The sequence below is a fragment of the Orcinus orca genome, chromosome 1, assembly GCF_937001465.1.
Source record: "Orcinus orca chromosome 1, mOrcOrc1.1, whole genome shotgun sequence".
NCBI lineage: Eukaryota > Metazoa > Chordata > Mammalia > Artiodactyla > Delphinidae > Orcinus > Orcinus orca.
This window is the reverse complement of record NC_064559.1, coordinates 54,878,064-54,898,840: the sequence shown is the minus strand read 5'-3', so window position 1 is coordinate 54,898,840 and position 20,777 is coordinate 54,878,064. Positions and strand designations below refer to the sequence as shown.

Below are 20,777 nucleotides of genomic sequence, written 5' to 3'. Positions count from 1 at the left end.
CCAATAGGCCAAAAACTAGCAACCTCCCTACTAGACCTAAACTGACTAGAAATCATCCTACCCAAAACCACAGCCTTTATTCAACTAAAGGCTTCCATGCTAACCTCAAACCAACAAGGCCTTATCAAACTCTACTTTTTATCTTTCCTATCACTATTACTCTTAGTATACTCTTAATTACCCCAAGTAATCTCCATAATAACCACAACACCAATAAATAATGACCAACCTGTAACAATCACCAACCAAGTACCATAACTGTATAAAGCAGCAATTCCCATAGCTTCCTCACTAAAAAACCCAGAATCTCCTGTATCATAAATAACCCAATCCCCCAACCCATTAAACTCAAACACAATCTCCACTTTCTCACTCTCTAAAATGTGTAATATTACCAAAAACACTAATCCTAAAAGAAATGCCCCTAACACAACTTTGTTAGAAACCCAAACCTCAGGGTACTGCTCAGTAGCCATAGCTGTCGTGTAACCAAACAGAACCAATATTCCCTCCAGATAAACCAAAAATACTATTAAACCTAAAAATGAACCACCAAAGTTTAAAACAATCCCACAGCCAACACCACCACCCACAATCAACCCTAAACCCCCATAAATAGGCGAAGGCTTTGAAGAAACCCCCACAAAACTAATTACAAAAATAATGCTTATAATGAAAACAATGTATGTCATCATTATTCTCACATGGACTTCAACATGACCAATGACATGAAAAATCATCACTGTCATTCAACTACAAGAACACTAATGACCAACATTCGAAAAGCACACCCACTAATAAAATTTCTCAATAACACATTTATCGACCTTCCCACCCCATCAAACATCTCTTCATGATGGAACTTTGGCTCCCTACTTGGCCTCTTCCTAATCATACAAATCATAACAGGTCTATTCCTAGCAACACACTACACACCAGACACGACAACTGCCTTCTCATCTGTCACACATATTTGCCGAGATGTTAATTACGGCTGAATTATTCGATATCTACATGCAAACAGAGCTTCCATATTCTTCATTTGCCTTTACGCCCACGTAGGACGTGGCCTATACTATGGCTCCCACGCCTTCCAAGAAACATGAAACATTGGCGTAATCCTACTATTCACAGTTATAGCTACTGCATTCGTAGGCTATGTCCTACCCTGAGGACAAATATCATTTTGAGGCACAACCGTCATTACCAACCTTCTATCAGCAATCCCCCACAACGGTACCACCCTAGTCTAGTGAATCTGAGGTGGCTTTTCCCTAGACAAAGCAACACTAACACGCTTCTTTGCCTTCCACTTCATTCTCCCTTTTAGCATCCTAGCACTAGCAGCCGTCCACCTACTATTCCTCCATGAAACAGGATCTAACAACCCCACAGGAATTCCATCCAACACAGACAAAATCCCATTTCACCCCTACTGCACAATCAAAGACATCCTGGGTGCCTTATTACTAATCTTAACCCTACTTACATTAACCTTATTCGCACCTGACCTACTAGGAGACCCCGACTACACCCCAGCAAAGCCACTCAACACCCCACCACACATTATACCAGAATGGTACTTCCTATTTGCATACGCAATCCTACAATCAATTCCCAACAAACTAGGAGGAGTTTTAGCCCTACTACTCTCAATCCTTATCCTAATATTCATCCCAATACTCCACACAACAAAACAACGAAGCATAATATTCCGACCCTTCAGCCAACTTTTATTCTGAGTACTAGTCGTAGATCTCCTGACCCTAACATGAATTGGAGACCAACCCGTAGAACACCCATACATGATTGTAGGCCAATTAGCATCCATCTTATATTTTCTCCTAATCCTAGTAACTAGTCTTATTGAGAATAAACTCCTAAAATGAAGAGTCTTTGTAGTGTAGCAAAATACCCCGGCTTTGTAAACCGGAAAAGGAGAAAACCACACCTCCCTAAGACTCAAGGAAGAAGCATTAACACCTCACTGCCAGCACCCAAAGCTGAAATTCTACATAAACTATTCCCTGAAAAAGGTTTATTGTAGAATAACCACAAGGCTACAGTGCTATGTCAGTATTGAAAATAATTTATTTTATAATACTTTTGTCATATAAATCATACATACATGTACTCCCACATGTCAATAATAGCGTCTTCCTGTACATGTATATATGTACATGCTATGTATAACTGTGTGTTCAATTATTTTCCCCACGAGCAGTTGAAGCTCGTATTGAATTGCATTAATTTTACATATTACGTATAAATTATTGGTCGTACATAGGACATGTCCCTAAATCAGTTTAAGTCAACTAACATTACGGTCCCTCCATTAGATCACGAGCTTAATCAGCATGCCGCGTGAAACCAGCAACCCGCTCGGCAGGGATCCCTCTTCTCGCACGGGGCCCATAAACCGTGGGGGTAGCTAATGGTGATCTTTATAAGACATCTGGTTCTTACTTCAGGACCATTTTAACTTAAAATCGCCCACTTGTTCCCCTTAAATAAGACATCTCGATGGGTTAATGACTAATCAGCCCATGCTCATACATAACTGAGATTTCATACATTTGGTATTTTTTATATTTGGGGGGGGATTTGCACAGACTCAGCTATGACCTTAAAAGGTCTCGTCACAGTCAAGCAAATTGTAGCTGGACTTGTATGTATTTGTTATTTGACTAGCACAACCAACATGTGCAATTAAATTAATGGTTACAGGACATAGTACTCCACTATTCCCCCCGGGCTCAAAAAACTGTATCTCGTAGTGGATCAAACCCCCCTCATCCCATACAAAACTAACCATCTGCTTAGATATTCACCACACCCCTAGACAGGTTCCTCTCTAGATCTACAAACCATTTTATTCATAAATCAATACTAAATCTGACACAAGCCCCATAATGAAATTATATGAACATCTTTCACATCCCATAGGTTAATGTAGCTTAAATTTTTCATAAAGCAAGACACTGAAAATGCCTAGATGGGCTCACCAGCCCCATCAACATAAAGGTTTGGTCCCAGCCTTTCTATTAATTCTTAACAGACTTACACATGCAAGCATCCACATCCCAGTGAGAATGCCCTCCAAATCACAAAGATCAAAAGGAGCGGGTATCAAGCACGCTACACTAGCAGCTCACAACACCTTGCTTAGCCACACCCTCACGGGACACAGCAGTGATAAAAATTAAGCCATGAACGAAAGTTTGACTACGTCAGGATAACTAGGGTTGGTAAACTTCGTGCCAGCCCCCGCAGTCATACAACTGATCCAAATTAATAGAGACCCGGCGTAAAGAGCGTTAAGGAATCACACAGAATAAAGTCAAATCTTAATTAAGCTGTAAAAAGCCATAATTAAAACTAAGCTAAACCACGAAAGTGACTTTAATACAATCTGACTACACGACAGCTAAGACCCCAACTGGGATTAGATACCCCACTATGCTTAGTCGTAAACCTAAATAGTCACAGAACAAGACTATTCGCCAGAGTACTACTAGCAACAGCCTAAAACTCAAAGGACTTGGCGGTGCTTCATATCCCTCTAGAGGAGCCTGTTCTGTAACCGATAAACCCTGATCAACCTCACCAACCCTTGCTACTTCAGTCTATATACCGCCATCTTCAGCAAACCCTAAAAGGAAACGAAAGTAAGTATAACTACCCTACATAAAAACGTTAGGTCAAGGTGTAACCTATGGGATGGGAAGAAATGGGCTACATTTTCTATACTAAGAACACCCCTCATACTCACACGAAAGTTTTTATGAAATCTAAAAACCAAAGGAGGATTTAGTAGTAAATTAAGAGCAGAGTGCTTAATTGAATAAGGCCATGAAGCTCACACACACCGCCTGTCACCCTCCTCAAGTACCACAGCAAAGCCCCAGCTTACTAACCCATGCTAAGCAACTATACGAGAGGAGACAAGTCGTAACAAGGTAAGCATACTGGAAAGTGTGCTTGGATAAAACAAGATGTAGCTTAAACAAAGCATCTAGTTTACACCTAGAAGATTCCACAACCTGTGTATATCTTGAACTAAATCTAGCCCACACCCCCCCACCGCTCCTACCATAAACCAATCAAATAAAACATTCATTATACATCTAAAGTATAGGAGATAGAAATTCAACCACCAATGGCGCTATAGAGAAAGTACCATAAAGGAAAGATGAAAGAAACACTAAAAGTAAAAAAAAGCAAAGCTTACCCCTTGTACCTTTTGCATAATGACTTAACTGGTAACAACTTAGCAAAGAGACCGTAAGCTAAACTACCCGAAACCAGATGAGCTACTTACGAGCAGTAACTAGAACGAACTCATTTATATGGCAAAATAGTGAGAAGACTTATAAGTAGAGGTGAAAAGCCTAACGAGCCTGGTGATAGCTGGTTGTCCAAGAAAAGAATTTCAGCTCAATGCTAAATAATACTAAAAACCACATCAAGTCTCAACGTATATTTAATCGTTAGTCTAAAAAGGTACAGCTTTTTAGAAATGGATACAACCTTAACTAGAGAGTAAAATAAACTTAAACCATAGTTGGCCTAAAAGCAGCCACCAATTGAAAAAGCATTCAAGCGCAACAATAAAACAATGTTTTAATTCCAACAATAAGTAAATCAACTCCTAGCCTAACTACTGGACTAATCTATATAACTATAGAAGCAATACTGTTAACATGAGTAACAAGAAATTTTTCTCCTCGCACAAGCTTACATCAGTAACTGATAGTACACTGATAATTAACAGCTAATAAATATAACCCAACACTAAATTATTTATTAAAAACACTGTTAACCCAACACAGGCTTGCATTAAGGAAAGATTAAAAAAAGTAAAAGAAACTCGGCAAACACAAACCCTGCCTGTTTACCAAAAACATCACCTCTAGCATAACCAGTATTAGAGGCACTGCCTGCCCAGTGACAATCGTTAAACGGCTGTAGTGCGGTGCTGGGAAACCTATACAAGTGAAAGAATGAAATTAGAACATTCTCTAACACCATACACAAAAATAAACTCAAAATGGATTAAAGACCTAAATATAAGACCAAATACTACAAAATTCTTAGAGGAAAACACAGGCAGAACACTCTTTGACATAAATCGTAGCAATATTTTTTTGGATCCCTCTCCGAGAGAAATGGAAATAAAAACAAAAACAAACAAATGGGACCTAGTCAAACTTATATGCTTTCGCACAGCAAAGAAAACCATAAACAAAGCAAAAGGATAACCTACAGACTGGGAGAAAATATTTGCAAACGATGCTACCAATAAGGGATTAATTTCCAAAATATACAGACAGCTCATGCAACTCAATATCAAAAAAAAAAAAAAAAGACCCAATCAAAAAATGGGCAGAAGTCCTAAACAGACATTTCTCCAAAGAAGACATACAGATGGCCAACAGGCACATGTAAAGATGCTCAATACCACTAATTACTAGAAAGGCAAATCACAACTACAATGAGGTATCACACCAGTCAGAACAGCCATCATTAAACAGTCTACAAATAATAAATGCTGGAGAGGGTGTGGAGAAAAAGGAACCCTTCTACACTGTTGGGAATGTAAATTGGTGCATCCACTATGGTAAACAGTCTGGAAATTCCTTAAAAACTAAAAATAGAGTTACCATATGATTTTGCAATTCCACTCGTGGGCATATATCCAGAGAAAACTCTAATTTGAAAAGAAACATGCACCCCAATGTTCACAGCAGCACTATTTACAATAGCCAAGACATGGAAACAACCCAAATGTCCATCAACAGATGAATGGATAAAGATGTGGTATATATACACAATGGAATATTACTCAGCCATAAAAAATGAAATAATGCCATTTGCAGCAACATGGATGGACCCAGAGATTATCATATTAAGTGAAGTCAGACAAAGACAAATATTATATGATATCACTTACACATGGAATCTAAAAAAATGATACAAATAAACTTATTTACAAAGCAGAAACAGACTCAGACATAGAAACAAACTTATGATTACCAAAGGGGATAGTGGGGCAGGGAGGGGGCAGGATAAATTAGGAGTTTGAAACAAGCAGGTACAAACTACTATACATAAAGTAGGTAAACAACAAGGACCTACTGTATAGCACAGGGAACTGTATTCCATATCTTGCAATAACCTATAATGGAAAAGAATCTGAAAGAGGATATATATATATGTACAACTGAATCACTTTGCTGTATACCTGATACTAAAAAACACTGTATATATATCGCCAAAGACAATGGAGTGACATCTTCAAAACACTGCATGAAAAAAACTTTAAACTTGGAATTTTATACCCAGCAAAAAAAAATGTTTGAATATGAAGGCAAAACAAGTAATTTTCAAATACAAATAACTTAAAGAATTCATCGTACACAGACCTTCACTGCCTGATATATTGGTGTAAGTTCTACGGGAAGAAGGAATACAAAGTGGGACAGCAAATACACACAAAGAAATAAATAAAGAGCTCTAAAAATGGTAACAATGAATATAAGCATGAAACATATTTTATGTTTAATCAGTCTAAAACATAAGCAGCACAAAGAGTTCACAGTTGAACATGGAGCATAATACCATCCCTAGAAACAACGAAAGCACAACAGGAAAACAAGATAAATGGAAATTAAAATCTAATATTTTAAGATGTACTAAAAAAAATAAAGAAAATGACAAAAGCATTGAAAGATAAAGAAAATTCTCAATTAGATAACCTCAGAAACCAAGTATTAGGAAGAAAAGCTTATTTGAAAAGAGGTGAAAGAACTCAGAAAAACTTAGAAATAAAGAAAAAGAAAGACATAAGAGCAAATAAGCATAATGGATACTGATTTAAGAGAAAATTAGATGGCCATTTTAGGCATCTGATTTTGCAACCTTACCACAGAACTTTAGATAGACCACAAAGTGAACCTAGTACTATTCAAACCATTATTAGTAGTGATTATTTGAACTTTTCATCTTGTCACTGTTTTATTAAAATAATGATCTTCAGTTCAATCTTGTGAAGAAGACATTTTCATACCAACTGCCAAAACTAAAGGTAGATATTATACTGCACAACCTTAAGCTTGCCAAAAGGTTATGTGTGTCATTTAACTGCATTTAAAAACCAACAATGCAGAACAGATATAGATACAGAAAATTATTTAATTCTACTATTTTCTATTTATAAGGCACATCATCTCAGTTAAGCAAGGGTCTTATGGCAATCAGTTTGACTCTCAAGTTAAACTTTTAATCAGTGCCTTATTTATACTCTGCCTAACTTTTTAATGTATTACCTGCTTCAAAAGCAGTATCCAAACTTATCAAATGGTATAGTAATAATAAATGGTACAATAATAAGGACATTGCTCAATCCATATATATTTTGGTACTGACACTAACTCCATTACAGTTCCACAAAATGTGTCAACTGTCTCATGGTAGTAGTGGTTCTAAGTAACCAAGCATTCAATCTTTCAAAGGTTAAGTACTAAAAAACATAACATCAAGATAATCAGAGCCAGGTACAATTTAGAGTTATTTAGGAAAATAGGGAGTGGTTACATCTTACCTAACAGGACCAAAGAACCACTTTCATATTTTGGTACCAAATGTGAAATCCTGGCAAACACCACCTGATTCCTTTCCATGATTTTATAATTTACAATGTCTTTATACATGTATTATATAATCTAAACCTCACAATCCTATAATGGAATACCATTATAGCTCAACTTATAAATGAAAAAACATACTCTAAGTCAAACATATATTTGCCGGAAGTTAAATCTCAGGGCTTTTAATGCCAAGTCCAGTGCCCTTTGCCTCATGCTATGATCTCAGAAGATAAAGGAAACAAATACTTACATGCATCACTGTGACCATGAAATTTCAAATCACTATCAACATATAGAAAACCTTGGAAACAACTACTTTGAATATGCTGAAATTTATATACATCCTTTCAAGAGTGAAAGACACGCAGCAAAAGTCAGTAGCCACAGAAATGTTTCTTCTTTCCTCTCAAAATGTCCAAAACTTGACATTTCTCTAGCTGCCTCCTTCCCCTTAAACCAGCTGCTTTGTGACCATCCCCAAGCCATCCTCCATTCTCAACTGGCCCCAGGTGGATTCAGAACTGAAAGACAAGGAAATAAATGAAAAGGAAAATAATAAACCTCAAATCATTTTTTAACACCTACACTGGTAACACTAAATCCCCAGCACCAATCTTCACAGGCAGCAGTTAAGTTCCAGCCTCTGTCCATTCATCTCACTCCTTCCTAGTTTCATTTGATACGATAAAAAGCCCTAAAAATCTTAAAAGTCTCTTTTAATAAAAATTAAGTTTATTTGGTATTTTGCAATGAGATTTTTTTCCTATCTCCACTAAGACCTGTATTTAACTTTGGTTTATGTCACAGGATTCTATGAATAAGGCCAGGAAAGGTAAGGAAGAAAAGGAATAGAAGGCAAACTTCTTAGACTCTAATTTAACAATGAAATCTTTAAAAAAAAAAAAAAAAAAGAGGGGGAGTGTATTCAAAATAGCTGTGTGCTAGCTTCAGGGGCAGAGTTTTCTTTAAAAAAAAAAAAAAATAGAGACCACATAGTATAGGAAAAAAAGGACACCATGATCAATACAAGTGATAGGCATGAAAAGATAAGCAGGGGAAGGGCTTCCCTGGTGGCGCAGTGGTTGAGAGTCCGCCTGCCGATGCAGGGGACACGGGTTCGTGCCCCGGTCCGGGAAGATCCCACATGCCGCGGAGCGGCTAGGCCCGTGAGCCACGGCCGCTGAGCCTGCGCGTCCGGAGCCTGTGCTCCGCAACGGGAGAGGCCACAACAGTGAGAGGCCCGCATACCGCAAAAAAAAAAAAAAAAGATAAGCAGGGGAAGCAATCTCTGGTGTTCCGTCCCCCCCAACCCCCCCTTAAAAAAAGTAGACTGGATCAGGAAACCAAATATGGCCAAAGAGTGTCACTACTGATTCCTCCCAGTGTGAAATGACTGCAATACACTCTCAATCTCTTCCTGGATCTTATTTCTACTCACACACTCCCAACACTGCTCTACTCAAACAGAGCATCAGTTCTAATGACTAAAGGCTTAGAGTTGGTGAATAATTTTAATTAGGCTTGTGTAGCTATAAGTGGAAAAATTAGAATTATCTCATAGCAAACACCATGACCAGGGCTCACAGGACCTAGTCTTAGATTCAAGGTGGATCTAGGGACTTCAGTGCACTTATATGGAATACACATCTTCACTAGTGCTCCATTTTTTTTTTAAACTGGCTTCATTCACTTTATTTTTCTCATAGAAAATGATGTGGTGGCTACAGCTGGAGCCTGGGTCCTCTGCCTGAAAACTCTGGTGTGAGTTTTTACAAGATGGTCAGTGAATTCCTGGTACAGAGACCTGGTGAACACCATCCTTCCAGAAACCAGGAGTGAGATAACTGTAGGTCTTGGAAATGGCATCAAAAGTAGCCTTGGTGAAGTTGCCCAGGGTGGTGTTGCAGCCCCAGCAGAGGCGTAGTAGTCATCAATTCCAACCATCATCACTAGCTTCTTGGGCACAGGGGCTGAGACGATGCCAGTGGCCCTGGGGGCAGGGATGAGGCACACCAGCACTGAGCCACAGCGGCCAGTCACCTTGCAAGGGACGGTATGGGGCTTGCCGATCTTTTCCCCCAGTAGCCTCGCCGCACGGGGATGATGGAGAGCTTGGCCAGAATGATGGCCCCACTGATAGCAATGGCTACCTCCTTAGAGCACTCGACACCCAAACCAGCATGTCCGTTGTAATCCCCAATGGCAACAAATGCCTTGAACCAGATCCGCTGGCCAGCACAGGTCTGCTTTGCACAGGCATAATCTTCAAAACCTCGTCCTTGAGGGATGCCCCCAAGAAAAAGTCAATGATCTCAGATTCCTTGATGGGCAGAGAGAAGAGACAGATCTCCTCCAGGGACCTGATCTTCATGTCCTTGACCAGACAGCTCAGCTTGGTGACAGGGAGCCACTCCTTATCCTCAGCCTTGCCTCTGCAAGCTCCTTGGCCTCGGCCCCGACCACGACCCTGGGCCCGGAGGCCACCGCTGAAGCCTCTGCAGAAGCCACTGCAGCCTCCCATTCCAGGGCCCCTGGGGCCTCCAGGCCCTTCCGCAGCACCAGCGTCATCCGCCATTTGGTGTTTTTACGGAGAAGAAGCTAGTGCTCTACTCTTTATGTGACTAATGCTTCTTTTTCTGCTTCTCAAGGATATCAGCTTGCAATATACAACTGACCCTTGAATGACACAGGTTTGAACTGCGTGGGTCGGCTTACACACAGATTTTTTTCAATAATGAGTACTACAGTACTGCACAATCTGCAGTTGGTTGAATGCACAGATGCAGAGGGACTGCGGATACGGAGGGCTGACTGTAAGTTAAAGTGGATTTTCGACTAGGCAGAAGGTGGGCACCCCAACCTCTGTGTTTCTCAAGGGTCAACTATATAGCCCTTCCAGCACCAGCACTACAACAAGAACTTTATTTTTTTTTCATATAGGCCAATTCAAGTGTTTTTTTAATTTCAAATTCCTTAAACAAAATATGATTGACCCAATATATTGTTTCAAGCCAATTCCAACAAGATTTAACTGCTATATTTTAGTCATTAATTCAGAAGAGCACCCAACATAGGCCATGAAAGGCACCGGACACAAAAGACCACATATTGTGTAATGCCATTTATATGAAATGTCCAAAAAACACGCAAATCTATAGAGTCAGAAGGCAAATTTGTGGTTGCCAAGGGACGAGAAGGAGAGTGACTGCTTAATGCGTATAGGGTTTCCTTTTGGTGTGATGAAAATATTCTGGGAGTAGATAGTGATGATGGCTTCACAACACTGTCAATGTACTGAATTGCACAGTTTAAGTGGTTAAAATGGTGAATTTTATGAGGTACGAATTTTACCTCAATTTTTTTAAAAAAAGGAATAGAGAACGATCGAGGGAGTAACTGGAATGGATCCTACAGAATGGAAGCATACTATTACAAGATTCTTACAGTGTATGTGAAATGACATAAAATGATTTTAGAATATAAAAAATTAAAAATGAGTACTATAAACCCTAGAGCAAACACTCCCCCCCAAAACACACACACATCCCACACATCTATCACTAATAAGTCAACTGTAGCAACAAAACAGAAATCTTAAAAACACCCAATTCCAAAAGAAGGCAGGAAAAGAAGGAAAAAAGACAGAAAAGGAATAGAAGAATAGAGGGGACAAACAGAAAACAAAGAGCAAGCAAGACATACACATAAAACCAAGCACATCATAATTATGTTAAAATGCAAAAAGTCTAACCAAGCCACTTAAAAGGCAAATTGTCATAATAAATAAAAAAGAAAGACTCAAACATATGCTATCTACAAGAAACCTACTTTAAAAATTAAAACAGATAAAGAAGTAGTGAAGGACAAAAAAACATGCCATGTAAACACTTAAAGAAAGCTGGAGAGGTTATGCTATCAGACTAAACAGATTTCAGAACAACAAATATTACCAGGAATAAGCAAGGACATTTCAAAATAATAAAGGGATCAATCCACCAACTGTAAATGCATGTGCCCTACTAATAAAGTTTCAAAATACGTGAAACAAAATTGACAGAATTGCAAGGAAACATAGCAAAACCCACAATTACACTTGGAATGGTTAAAGATTTTAACACCCCTTTCAGTAATTGACAGAACAAGTATATAGAAAATCAGCAGGAGTATACAGAGTTTAACACACCAACAAACTTGACATTTATAGAATATACCAGTCTACACACTGCAGAAAACTCATTTTTTTAAATGCATATGGAACATTAACCAAGATAAAGCTTACCGTGAACCATGAAACAAGTCTCAATAAATTTAAAAGGACTGAATTCACACAATTCATATTCTCTGAATGAAACTGAATTATATTAGAACTTAATAATAGAATATCCAGAAAATTCTCATTTAGAAATTAAAACATTTCTAAATAACCCATTCTTCAAATAAGAAATCAAAATGGGGACTTCCCTGGTGGCACAGTGGTTAAGAATCCACCTGCCAATGCAGGGGACCCGGGTTAGAACCCTGGTCCGGGAAGCCTCCACATGCCACGGGGCAACTAAGCCCGTGTGCCACAACTACTGAGCCTGCTCTCTAAAGCCCACGAGCCACAACTACTGAGCTCACATGCCACAACTACTGAAGCCCGTGCACCGCAACAAGAGAAGCAACTGCAATGAGAAGCCCGCGCACTGCAACGAAAAATAGCCCCCCTTCGCCACAATAAGAGAAAGCTTGCACGCAGCAACGAAGACCCAACGCAGCCATTAATAAATAAATAAATAAATAACCAAAAAAAAAGTTTTTAAAAAAATCAGTGGAAATGACAAAAGGTATATTAAACTGAATGAAAATTAATGCAGGGATTAGAAAGGGAAACTAATAGAATTAAATGTTTTTCTTAGAAAAGGCCAAAATAATCTAAGATTCTGTAGTCAGAAGCCAGAAAATGATGAAACTCAAAGTAGAATAAAAATAAAGCCAAATATCAGGGAAATAGAAAATGGACATTTAGAAAATCAATAATACCAAAACCAGTTATTTGAAAAGATTAATAAAACTGACAATCCTGGGCTTCCCTGGTGGCGCAGTGGTTGGGAGTCCGTCTGCCGATGCAGGGGACACGGGTTCGTGCCCCGGTCCGGGAAAATCCCACATACCGCGGAGCGGCTGGGCCTGTGAGCCATGGCCGCTGAGCCTGCGCGTCCGGAGCCTGTGCTCCGCAACGGGAGAAGTCACAACAGTGAGAGGCCCGCGTTCCGCCAAAAAAAAAAAAAAACCTGACAATCCTCTGGCTAAACTGTTCAAGGAAAAAAAAAAGGGAAAACACAAATTACCAGTATCAGGAATGAAAGAAGGGACATCCCTCCAAATCCTACAAACATTTAAAACATAAAGAAGTATTAAAGCCTAAGTCAGAAAGAGAAAATCAAATATTGTATATTAACGCATATATGTGCAATCTAGAAAAGAGGTACAGATGAACCGGTTTGCAAGGCAGAAGCAGAGGTGTAGAGAACAAATGCATGGACAAGGGGGGAAAGCGGGGGGTGGGGGGGTGGGATGAATTGGGAGATTGGGATTGACATATATACACTAACATGTATAAACTAGATAACTGATAAGAACCTGCTGTATAAGATAAATAAATAAAATCAAATTCCAATAAACAAAAAAAGTATTATAAACTTATGCCAACAAATTCAATAGCTTGGGTGAAACAGAGAAATCCCTTAGCAGACAAATTACCAAAGCTCACTTAAGAAATAAAGAACCTGAATAGCCCTTTATCAATTAAAGAAACTGAAATAGTAAATAAAAACCTTGCCACAAAAACTATGGCTTCACTGATGAATTCTACCAGACATTTAAGAATGAAACATACCAATCCACAAACTCTTTCAGAAGACAAAGATGAGCTGAACTGTATCCTCTCCCAAATCCATACATTGAAATCCTAGCCCTCAGTACCTCAGAAGACTGTATTTGGAGACTGGGCCTTAAAGAGCTAATTACGGTAAAATGAGGTCATATATGTGGGACCTAATCCCAATATGACTGGTGTCCTTATAAGAGATTAGGACACAAACAACACACAGACCCAGGGACAACCATGTGAAGACACAACAAGAGGTGGCCATCAGCAAGTCAAGGAGAGAAGCCTCAGAAGAACCCAAACCTGACAACACCTTGATCTTGGACACCTAGCCTCTAAAACTGTTGAGAAAATAACTTTCTATTTTTTAAGCTACCCAGTCTGTAATTATGTTATAGCAGCCCTAGCAAACTAATACACCCTGATATCAAAACCAAAATATATAAAGTAAATATATGTATAAGAAAACCATAGACCAATATCACCCATAAATAAAAATACAAAATATCTCTTTAAAAAAATCAGTAAATAGGGCATAAAACTGGAAAAGAAAGAAGTAAAACTATATTGATTTTCAGATGACATGATTGTCTTCTCAGAAAATCACATCGGTTCTACCAAAAAACTATTAGAAGTAATAAGTGAACTTAACAATTCACAGGACACAAGGTCAATACACAAAAATAAATTTTATTTTTATATTAGCAACAATTAGAAATTGAATAGCAAATTAGCAATTTTTAATTAGAAATTAAAATAACACAACAGCATCAAAAACATGAACTACTTAGGAGTAAGTTTAACAAAACATGTGCAAGATCCAAAAACTGATAACTATAAAACTCTGCTAAGAGGAATTAAAGACCTAAATAACTGGAGAAACATACTATGTTTATGGCTCAAAGATTCAATATTGTTAAGATGTCAAATCTTCCCCAATTGGGTCATAGATTCAAAGTAACTCAAATTAAAATCCTAGCATGCTTTTTTTTTAAGAAATTGGTAAGCTAAAATCTATGTGGAAATGCAAACATCCTAAATAACTAAATCAACTTTGAAATAGAGGAACAAAACTACACTATCTGATTTCAAGATTTACAACAATGATACAGAAATCCAGACAATGTGGTACTGGCATAAGGATAAACACATAGATCAATGGAACAGAATAAAGACTCCAGAAATAAACTTATACATATTAATTAATTTTTGAGAAAGGTTCCAAGAAAATTCAATGAACAAAGATGGTCTTTTCAACAAATGGGTGCTACAATAACTGGACATCTACAGTGGAGGGAAAAAATCTCCAACCCTTACCACACACGGTATATAAAAATTAACATGAAATGATTATATACCTAACCACAAAAAAGCTATAAAGCTTCTAGAATATACAAGAAGACTTAGACAACAATTTCTTCAATAGAACACAAAAGCCATAGACTGTAAAAGAAAAAAGTCCATAAATTGGACTTAAAATTTTAAACTTTTGCACTTCAGAAGACTGCTCAGAAAACTAAAAAGAAAACAACAGACTGGGAGAAAACATCACAATATTTAGGACTTACATGCAAATTATGACAATAAGATACTACTACACACGCCTACTAGAATGACTGAAATTTGAGAGACTGAAAACAGCAAGTGTTGGCAAGAATGTGGAACTGAAACTCATACATTGCTGGTAGAAATGCAAAATGATAGTCACTTTAGAAAACAGTTTTGCAGTTTATTATAATGCTAAATATACACTTGGCAATACAACACAGCAATACACTCCTATGTATTTACCCAAGAGATGTGAAGACAGGTACACACAGAAAACTGAATGTGAATGTTTACAACAGCTTTCTTTACAATCACTGAAAACTTTAGAAACAAAGAAACTCAAATATCTTTTAACTGATGAGTATATAAAGAAATCACGTTATCTCCATGTAATGGAATACTACTCAGCAATTAAAAGAAAATTAGTGAGACATTCAACATTATTGAATCTCAAAAACATTACTCCAAATAAGTCAGGCACAAAAGTCTACATACTGAATGACTCCATTAATATAATATCCTAGAAAAGGCAAAACTATATTGATAGAAAACAGATGACCAGTTGCCAGGTGTCAGAGATGGGGTTCGAAGACAGAGTGCTAAGGTGTAGTACACTGAACTTTCTAGTGTGATGGAAATGTTCTGTATCTTGATTAGGGTGGTAACATAGATGTATTTATTTGCCAAATTCATTGAACTATACACTTAAAACTGGTGACTGCTATGGTATGCAAATTATATCTTAATAAAGCTGATTTTAAACAAAATCTCCAGCCTCTGAAGGGCAAAGCAATATAGTGGTTAAGAACTTGAGCTTTGAGCCAAAACGTCTGGATATAAATACTGATACCACCATTATTAACTATACGAACTGAGCTTTGAGTCAAAAGCCCATCCTTAAACTAAACTGAGGCCTCATACCCAGTAAGTACTTATACATTGTACATAAATATGTAACCAAAAGTTTCATCAAACTATCTTTTCATACCCAGTAAGTACTTATACATTGTACATAAATATGTAACCAAAAGTTTCATCAAACTATCTTTATAATGACAGGTTCTATGATACCTGCTATTTTATTTCACTTTTTAATAGTTTGGAAAACAGTTATAGTAGCAAGAATGGTCAACAGATTTCATCTTTAGGGCTAAATGTAATTAATAGGTAGTGGCTGCCTGCAGTGCTATGTTGAGGACCGTGAGACAACATCTGAATTCAGAAAAGTATTTAGCATCTGCCATGGTACTAAGAGAAGCAATAATGCCAGGATGTGATACTATAATTATGTGATTAAAAGTCTTTCTTCACGTTAAATCATGAGCTCCTTCAGGATAGTCCATTTTTAATAGTTGACATGAGAATTTATTAAATGGTAGATGGACTTCATGTAGATTCTACCTACATTTTATCATGCAGAGGTAACCTTCCCACAAGGGGCTTACTATCTACCTAAAAATACTTATTTCTGCTACAACTCAGAGATTATCTGGGACTTGAAGAGGTAGAAAAGGTTATTTCAGGGGGTTGGAAAAGCTAATGCAGAGGCAGTAGTAATATGATAACATAAAAGAAAGAAATTGTCTTCCAAACACAGGCTATTTAAACGTAATTTAAACGAATTTAAACGAATCGTAATTTAAACGAATCATGTAAGAAAAATTTGAAAAATCAAAGTAACGAAGACTTCCTTTGAATGTCCGAGATTTATCCAACTTCAAGCTATATACTACTCTCTACTGTACTACAGATTCTCCATCTATAAAACACTGTTAGAATTATCTGCAACTTGACGATACTTTCAATCCTTTGTTTGAAAGAAATATTAAAGTAAAAACTATAAATCCCTAAAATGTTCATCAATTCTGCAATTAAATATAAACTTACTTTCAAATATGAGTCAGGAGAGGCCAATATGTATTATTGATATTAGGCATTTGACCTTAAATCAACCATTCTCAAGGAAGGGAAGAGGACATGTCATTATTAACAAGGGAGCTTCTGCAAACTACACTGCCCACTCCAGCCTCCAATTCAGTTTTGTCCTGTTGGGATATGGGCAAGCAAGGAAGAGAGTAGTTAAGGATAAAGACATTTATCTCCTGTGATTATGAAACAGCTGTTTCCCTTCAGTCTACCACATTTAAGAACCACGAGGCTAAATACATGTACTTCAACTTATAGATATGAAATTTTTAAATTCCATACAAAGAAAGCACTAAATTGAGAATTCGGAGATATGAGTTTTAATTTTGTCCTTGAGCTACCCAATCTGAAACCAAGTTACTTAACTTCTCTGTACCTCAATGAGAATACAATTATATTAGTATTATATAAAGTTGGAAGTTCTATATAACTTCACAGAATTGCTCTAGGATAAAATGAAACATGAAGTATAAACATATCTTTAAAATATGATGAATAAGGAATTGTTATCATTATTCAAACTTAAGCCTCATTTAGATGTAAAAGCTTAGAATAATTTGGATTGGTTAACAGTTTGACCTTGAAGCAGACAGACCAACCACCCAGAGCCAATTAGAAATGAAAAGGATTCCTTGGGCCTTGCCTAATCCTCACCTTCCTACCCCAAATGCTTGGCCAAATCAAATCTAGCTGGAGAATCAGGAAAACTGATTTCCATTAATGAATTCTTCTGAATATTCAACCTCACCAGAAAAAGAAACAGAGGACTATGAAATTCTTAGAAAGTGAAATATTCGGAATTTTTAACTCATGACTCTCACTGGACACTTCCTCTTGGAATATAAAAGAAAGAAGGGGCTTCCCTGGTGGCGCAGTGGTTGAGAGTCCGCCTGCCAATGCAGGAGACGCAGGTTCGTGCCCCGGTCCGGGAAGATCCCACATGCCGCGCAGCGGCTGGGCCCGTGAGCCATGGCCGCTGAGCCTGCGCGTCCGGAGCCTGTGCTCCGCAACGGGAGATGCCACGACAGTGAGAGGCCCGCGTACCGCAAAAAAAAAAAAAAAAAAAAAAAAGCAGAAAAATCTAAACAACATGGTTAAGACTCAAGAGACTGGATTTTACTTTTTAAAAATTAGTTGACAGACTAATAAAAATTTTAATAATCTTACCCCTAAACAATAAAAATTAGTGCCAGCTGCTTATACTCTCCCATCCCTCTCCAACTTCCTATAAAATGGCTTATAGTAAGTATAATGAGATGCATACAGTGCCTGGCAGACAGTGAGTGCCAAAGAAATACCTGTTGAATGAATGATTAATTTCCCTCTTTCTCACACCTTTTACACTATCTTAGTGTACCTATATGGATGCTGGCATGTTTGTTTTCTTTTAACCTACTAAAAAGTAAAATGCAAATGGTGGCTAAAAAGACAAACTGTGCAAACCCTCACTTTGTTTCATTAGCTTCTACTTTATCTTATGGGATTCTCTACTGGCTATGAACACAAACACATCTTATACCCAACGATAAGCTGCTCAAATTATTTACAAATTACAATTATAGCCCAATTTCAGTGAAAAATGAATCAATTCTGAATCCAGAATAATTTATGACGGAAGCAAAAGTATGAATAAAGGTATTTTTACTGCAAGAACTAGAAACTATAAGTCTAATCAATAACTGTCCTAGAGTCCCAACTTCTAGTCTTATCATATTTAATGACAACTCGGACCATCTTCAACCCTGAAGTGAATCAACTTCCCGTATAGTGACAGTGCAAGCCAACTTCCTACATCACTAGTATTCTATTCTATCAACAATTTCCTCCAGAGGAAAAGCACAAAATCCTACCAGTTCTCACTCAGCTAAAAGCAAATCCTTTCTTGCAATCTTACCATTTGAATTGGATTTTGAACACAAAACCCAACGAAAATGGAAACACTCTCAAGCAAGACAATCAACTCCATTTTTCACTTAATATGTATAATCCCTCTATGCCAAATGTCATAACTGAGGACTACTGCGTAGCATTCAAGATACTAACTACGATGACAATACGTCTAATTCCTAGCTTTTCTCAAATCCGAAGTTCCAGTATATACGCTGATGTGTTAATACAAGTGTAGTGCAGTCACATCTGACACATGCATGATACTTAATAAACGCGGTCCCCTCTTTCAAGACATTCAGTTGAGAGGTGGAAGTTGTTGTGAACAGACTTTCTTGACTACAGGAGCCTCAACAACAGATTTAAAACTGACCCAGCCTTTGAAGCAGGAGGAGATAATTTACACATACACAGGATGGATATTTACATCAAATACCACTTCTTAAAACAGCCATACCCATGTTTAGAGCATCATCTACCATGCTTCAATAAGCAAATTCTGACCCACAACTCCCTCCCTCAGCATCCCGGAAGCTTAATCCTCTCCCTTTACAAGTTTAATTCACCTCAACGAGAAATCCGGACTGACAGGGTACCTAATTCACCAGCGAAGCAGAAAATTCAAGGCCCAACCTCCGTGCCCAGCTTTCCCCTTTTATGCACAGCCATTAATTTGGCCTTTCATCTCCCCCCCTATTTATTATTCTCTAATCTCCCTTCACTTCTCCCCACCAGCACTGACCTCTTTAGTACTCCCACCCTGCCTCAGGACTCCAACATTCCCCCACCTCAGCCCACCAACCGCTGCAAACGCTCGAACGCCTCTGCAGACACCGCCACAGCGCCCAACAGACCTCCCTCATCCCGGACCCCAGCAGCCCCAAGAGCAGAAACTCCTAACGCAGAGAGGGCGAGGAGGCTGTTCGTCCAACCCACCAGACGAAGTCGTTGCTTTTGTCCTCGTAGGAGTTGATGAGCCCGTTGCACAGGGGGGCAAGCAGAGGTCGCTTCCTGCTGCCGCTCCCTAGGCTGGAGCTGCTCCCTCCTACGCCGGCGCTGGGCCTGGCTGCGCAGCTGAGCCGGGACAGGCCCGCGGACACCGCCCCGCCGCCGCTCCCGCCGCCACTGCCGGACACTGCGGCCGCCACCAGCACAGGCCGCACCGGGCCCCCGAGGCCGCCGGAGCCCGCGGCCTGGGCCGCCCCGCCGGACCCCAGCGCCGCGGCCGAAGCAGCTACGGAAGGGGGCGACGGGGAAGAGGATAAGGACGAGGAGGCGGAAGTCACCGAGGAGGCCGCAGAGGAGCCAGGGCTGGTCCCGGCTGAGCCCGACCCGGCCTGGCGGCTCCCAGACATCGTGACTCCCTCCCCTCCGGCCGGGCGCTCGGAGGAGAGGGACCGCGACTGCGACCCGCCGCCGCCTCCCTCCCCTCTGCCTCAGTACATCCTGAGTAGGCGCGCCGCGCCGGGAGGTGGGGCTGAGGAACAATAAAGTTGATTTTTGTACGGCAACCACACAACAGCGTCCGACGGGAGGGGGCGGAGGGAACTATTAAAACAAGAGCAGGAACCACTACCGCTCTCTAGGCCGCCGCCGCCGCGATCGCCGCCGCAGCCAACCCGGGCGCTCCGTGGGCCGGCCGTGCGCGCACGCGAGCGGCGGAAGGGGCGGGAGCGGCGGGGGATACAACTTTAGACACGGCGCGGGCGGCGCTCAGAGAAGCTCAACGTGCCCTAGGCGGCGGCGGCGGCGGCCTAGTAGCGACCGCCGCCCTCGTCGAGAGCTGGTTTCCTTCGTGACTTGCCCGAGGGTAGGGCCGTCTCAGTGGGTGACAGGGCTGCGGAGAGAGGAACGGATGGTAGGGGTGGCGCAAGGGGTTGGGGAAAGGGGAGGGGGGG

At 39.6% G+C, this 20,777-nt stretch overlaps 1 protein-coding gene and 1 pseudogene across 9 annotated transcripts in view; both read right to left on the bottom strand.

Annotated features, from left to right (window-relative positions):
• Window positions 1-20,777, bottom strand: part of COP1 (COP1 E3 ubiquitin ligase) — a 290,627-nt gene that overhangs the window by 262,621 nt on the left and 7,229 nt on the right. For 3 of the 9 annotated variants that reach the window (XM_033428139.2, XM_033428137.2, XM_049715646.1), the window contains exon 1: window positions 19,816-20,453. The exons of 1 other annotated variant lie outside the window; for it this stretch is intronic. In XM_033428139.2, coding sequence (XP_033284030.1) covers window positions 19,816-20,234 — 419 coding nt within the window. In that variant the 5' untranslated portion in view covers window positions 20,235-20,453. Of the gene's footprint in view, window positions 1-6,138; window positions 6,179-7,899; window positions 8,171-19,815; window positions 20,535-20,777 lie in introns of those variants that run through there. 5 more of the 9 variants (XM_033428140.2, XM_049715681.1, XM_004269788.4 and 2 more) reach the window with 5 other exon arrangements.
• LOC117201290 (40S ribosomal protein S2-like) lies at window positions 8,961-13,978 on the bottom strand (annotated as a pseudogene).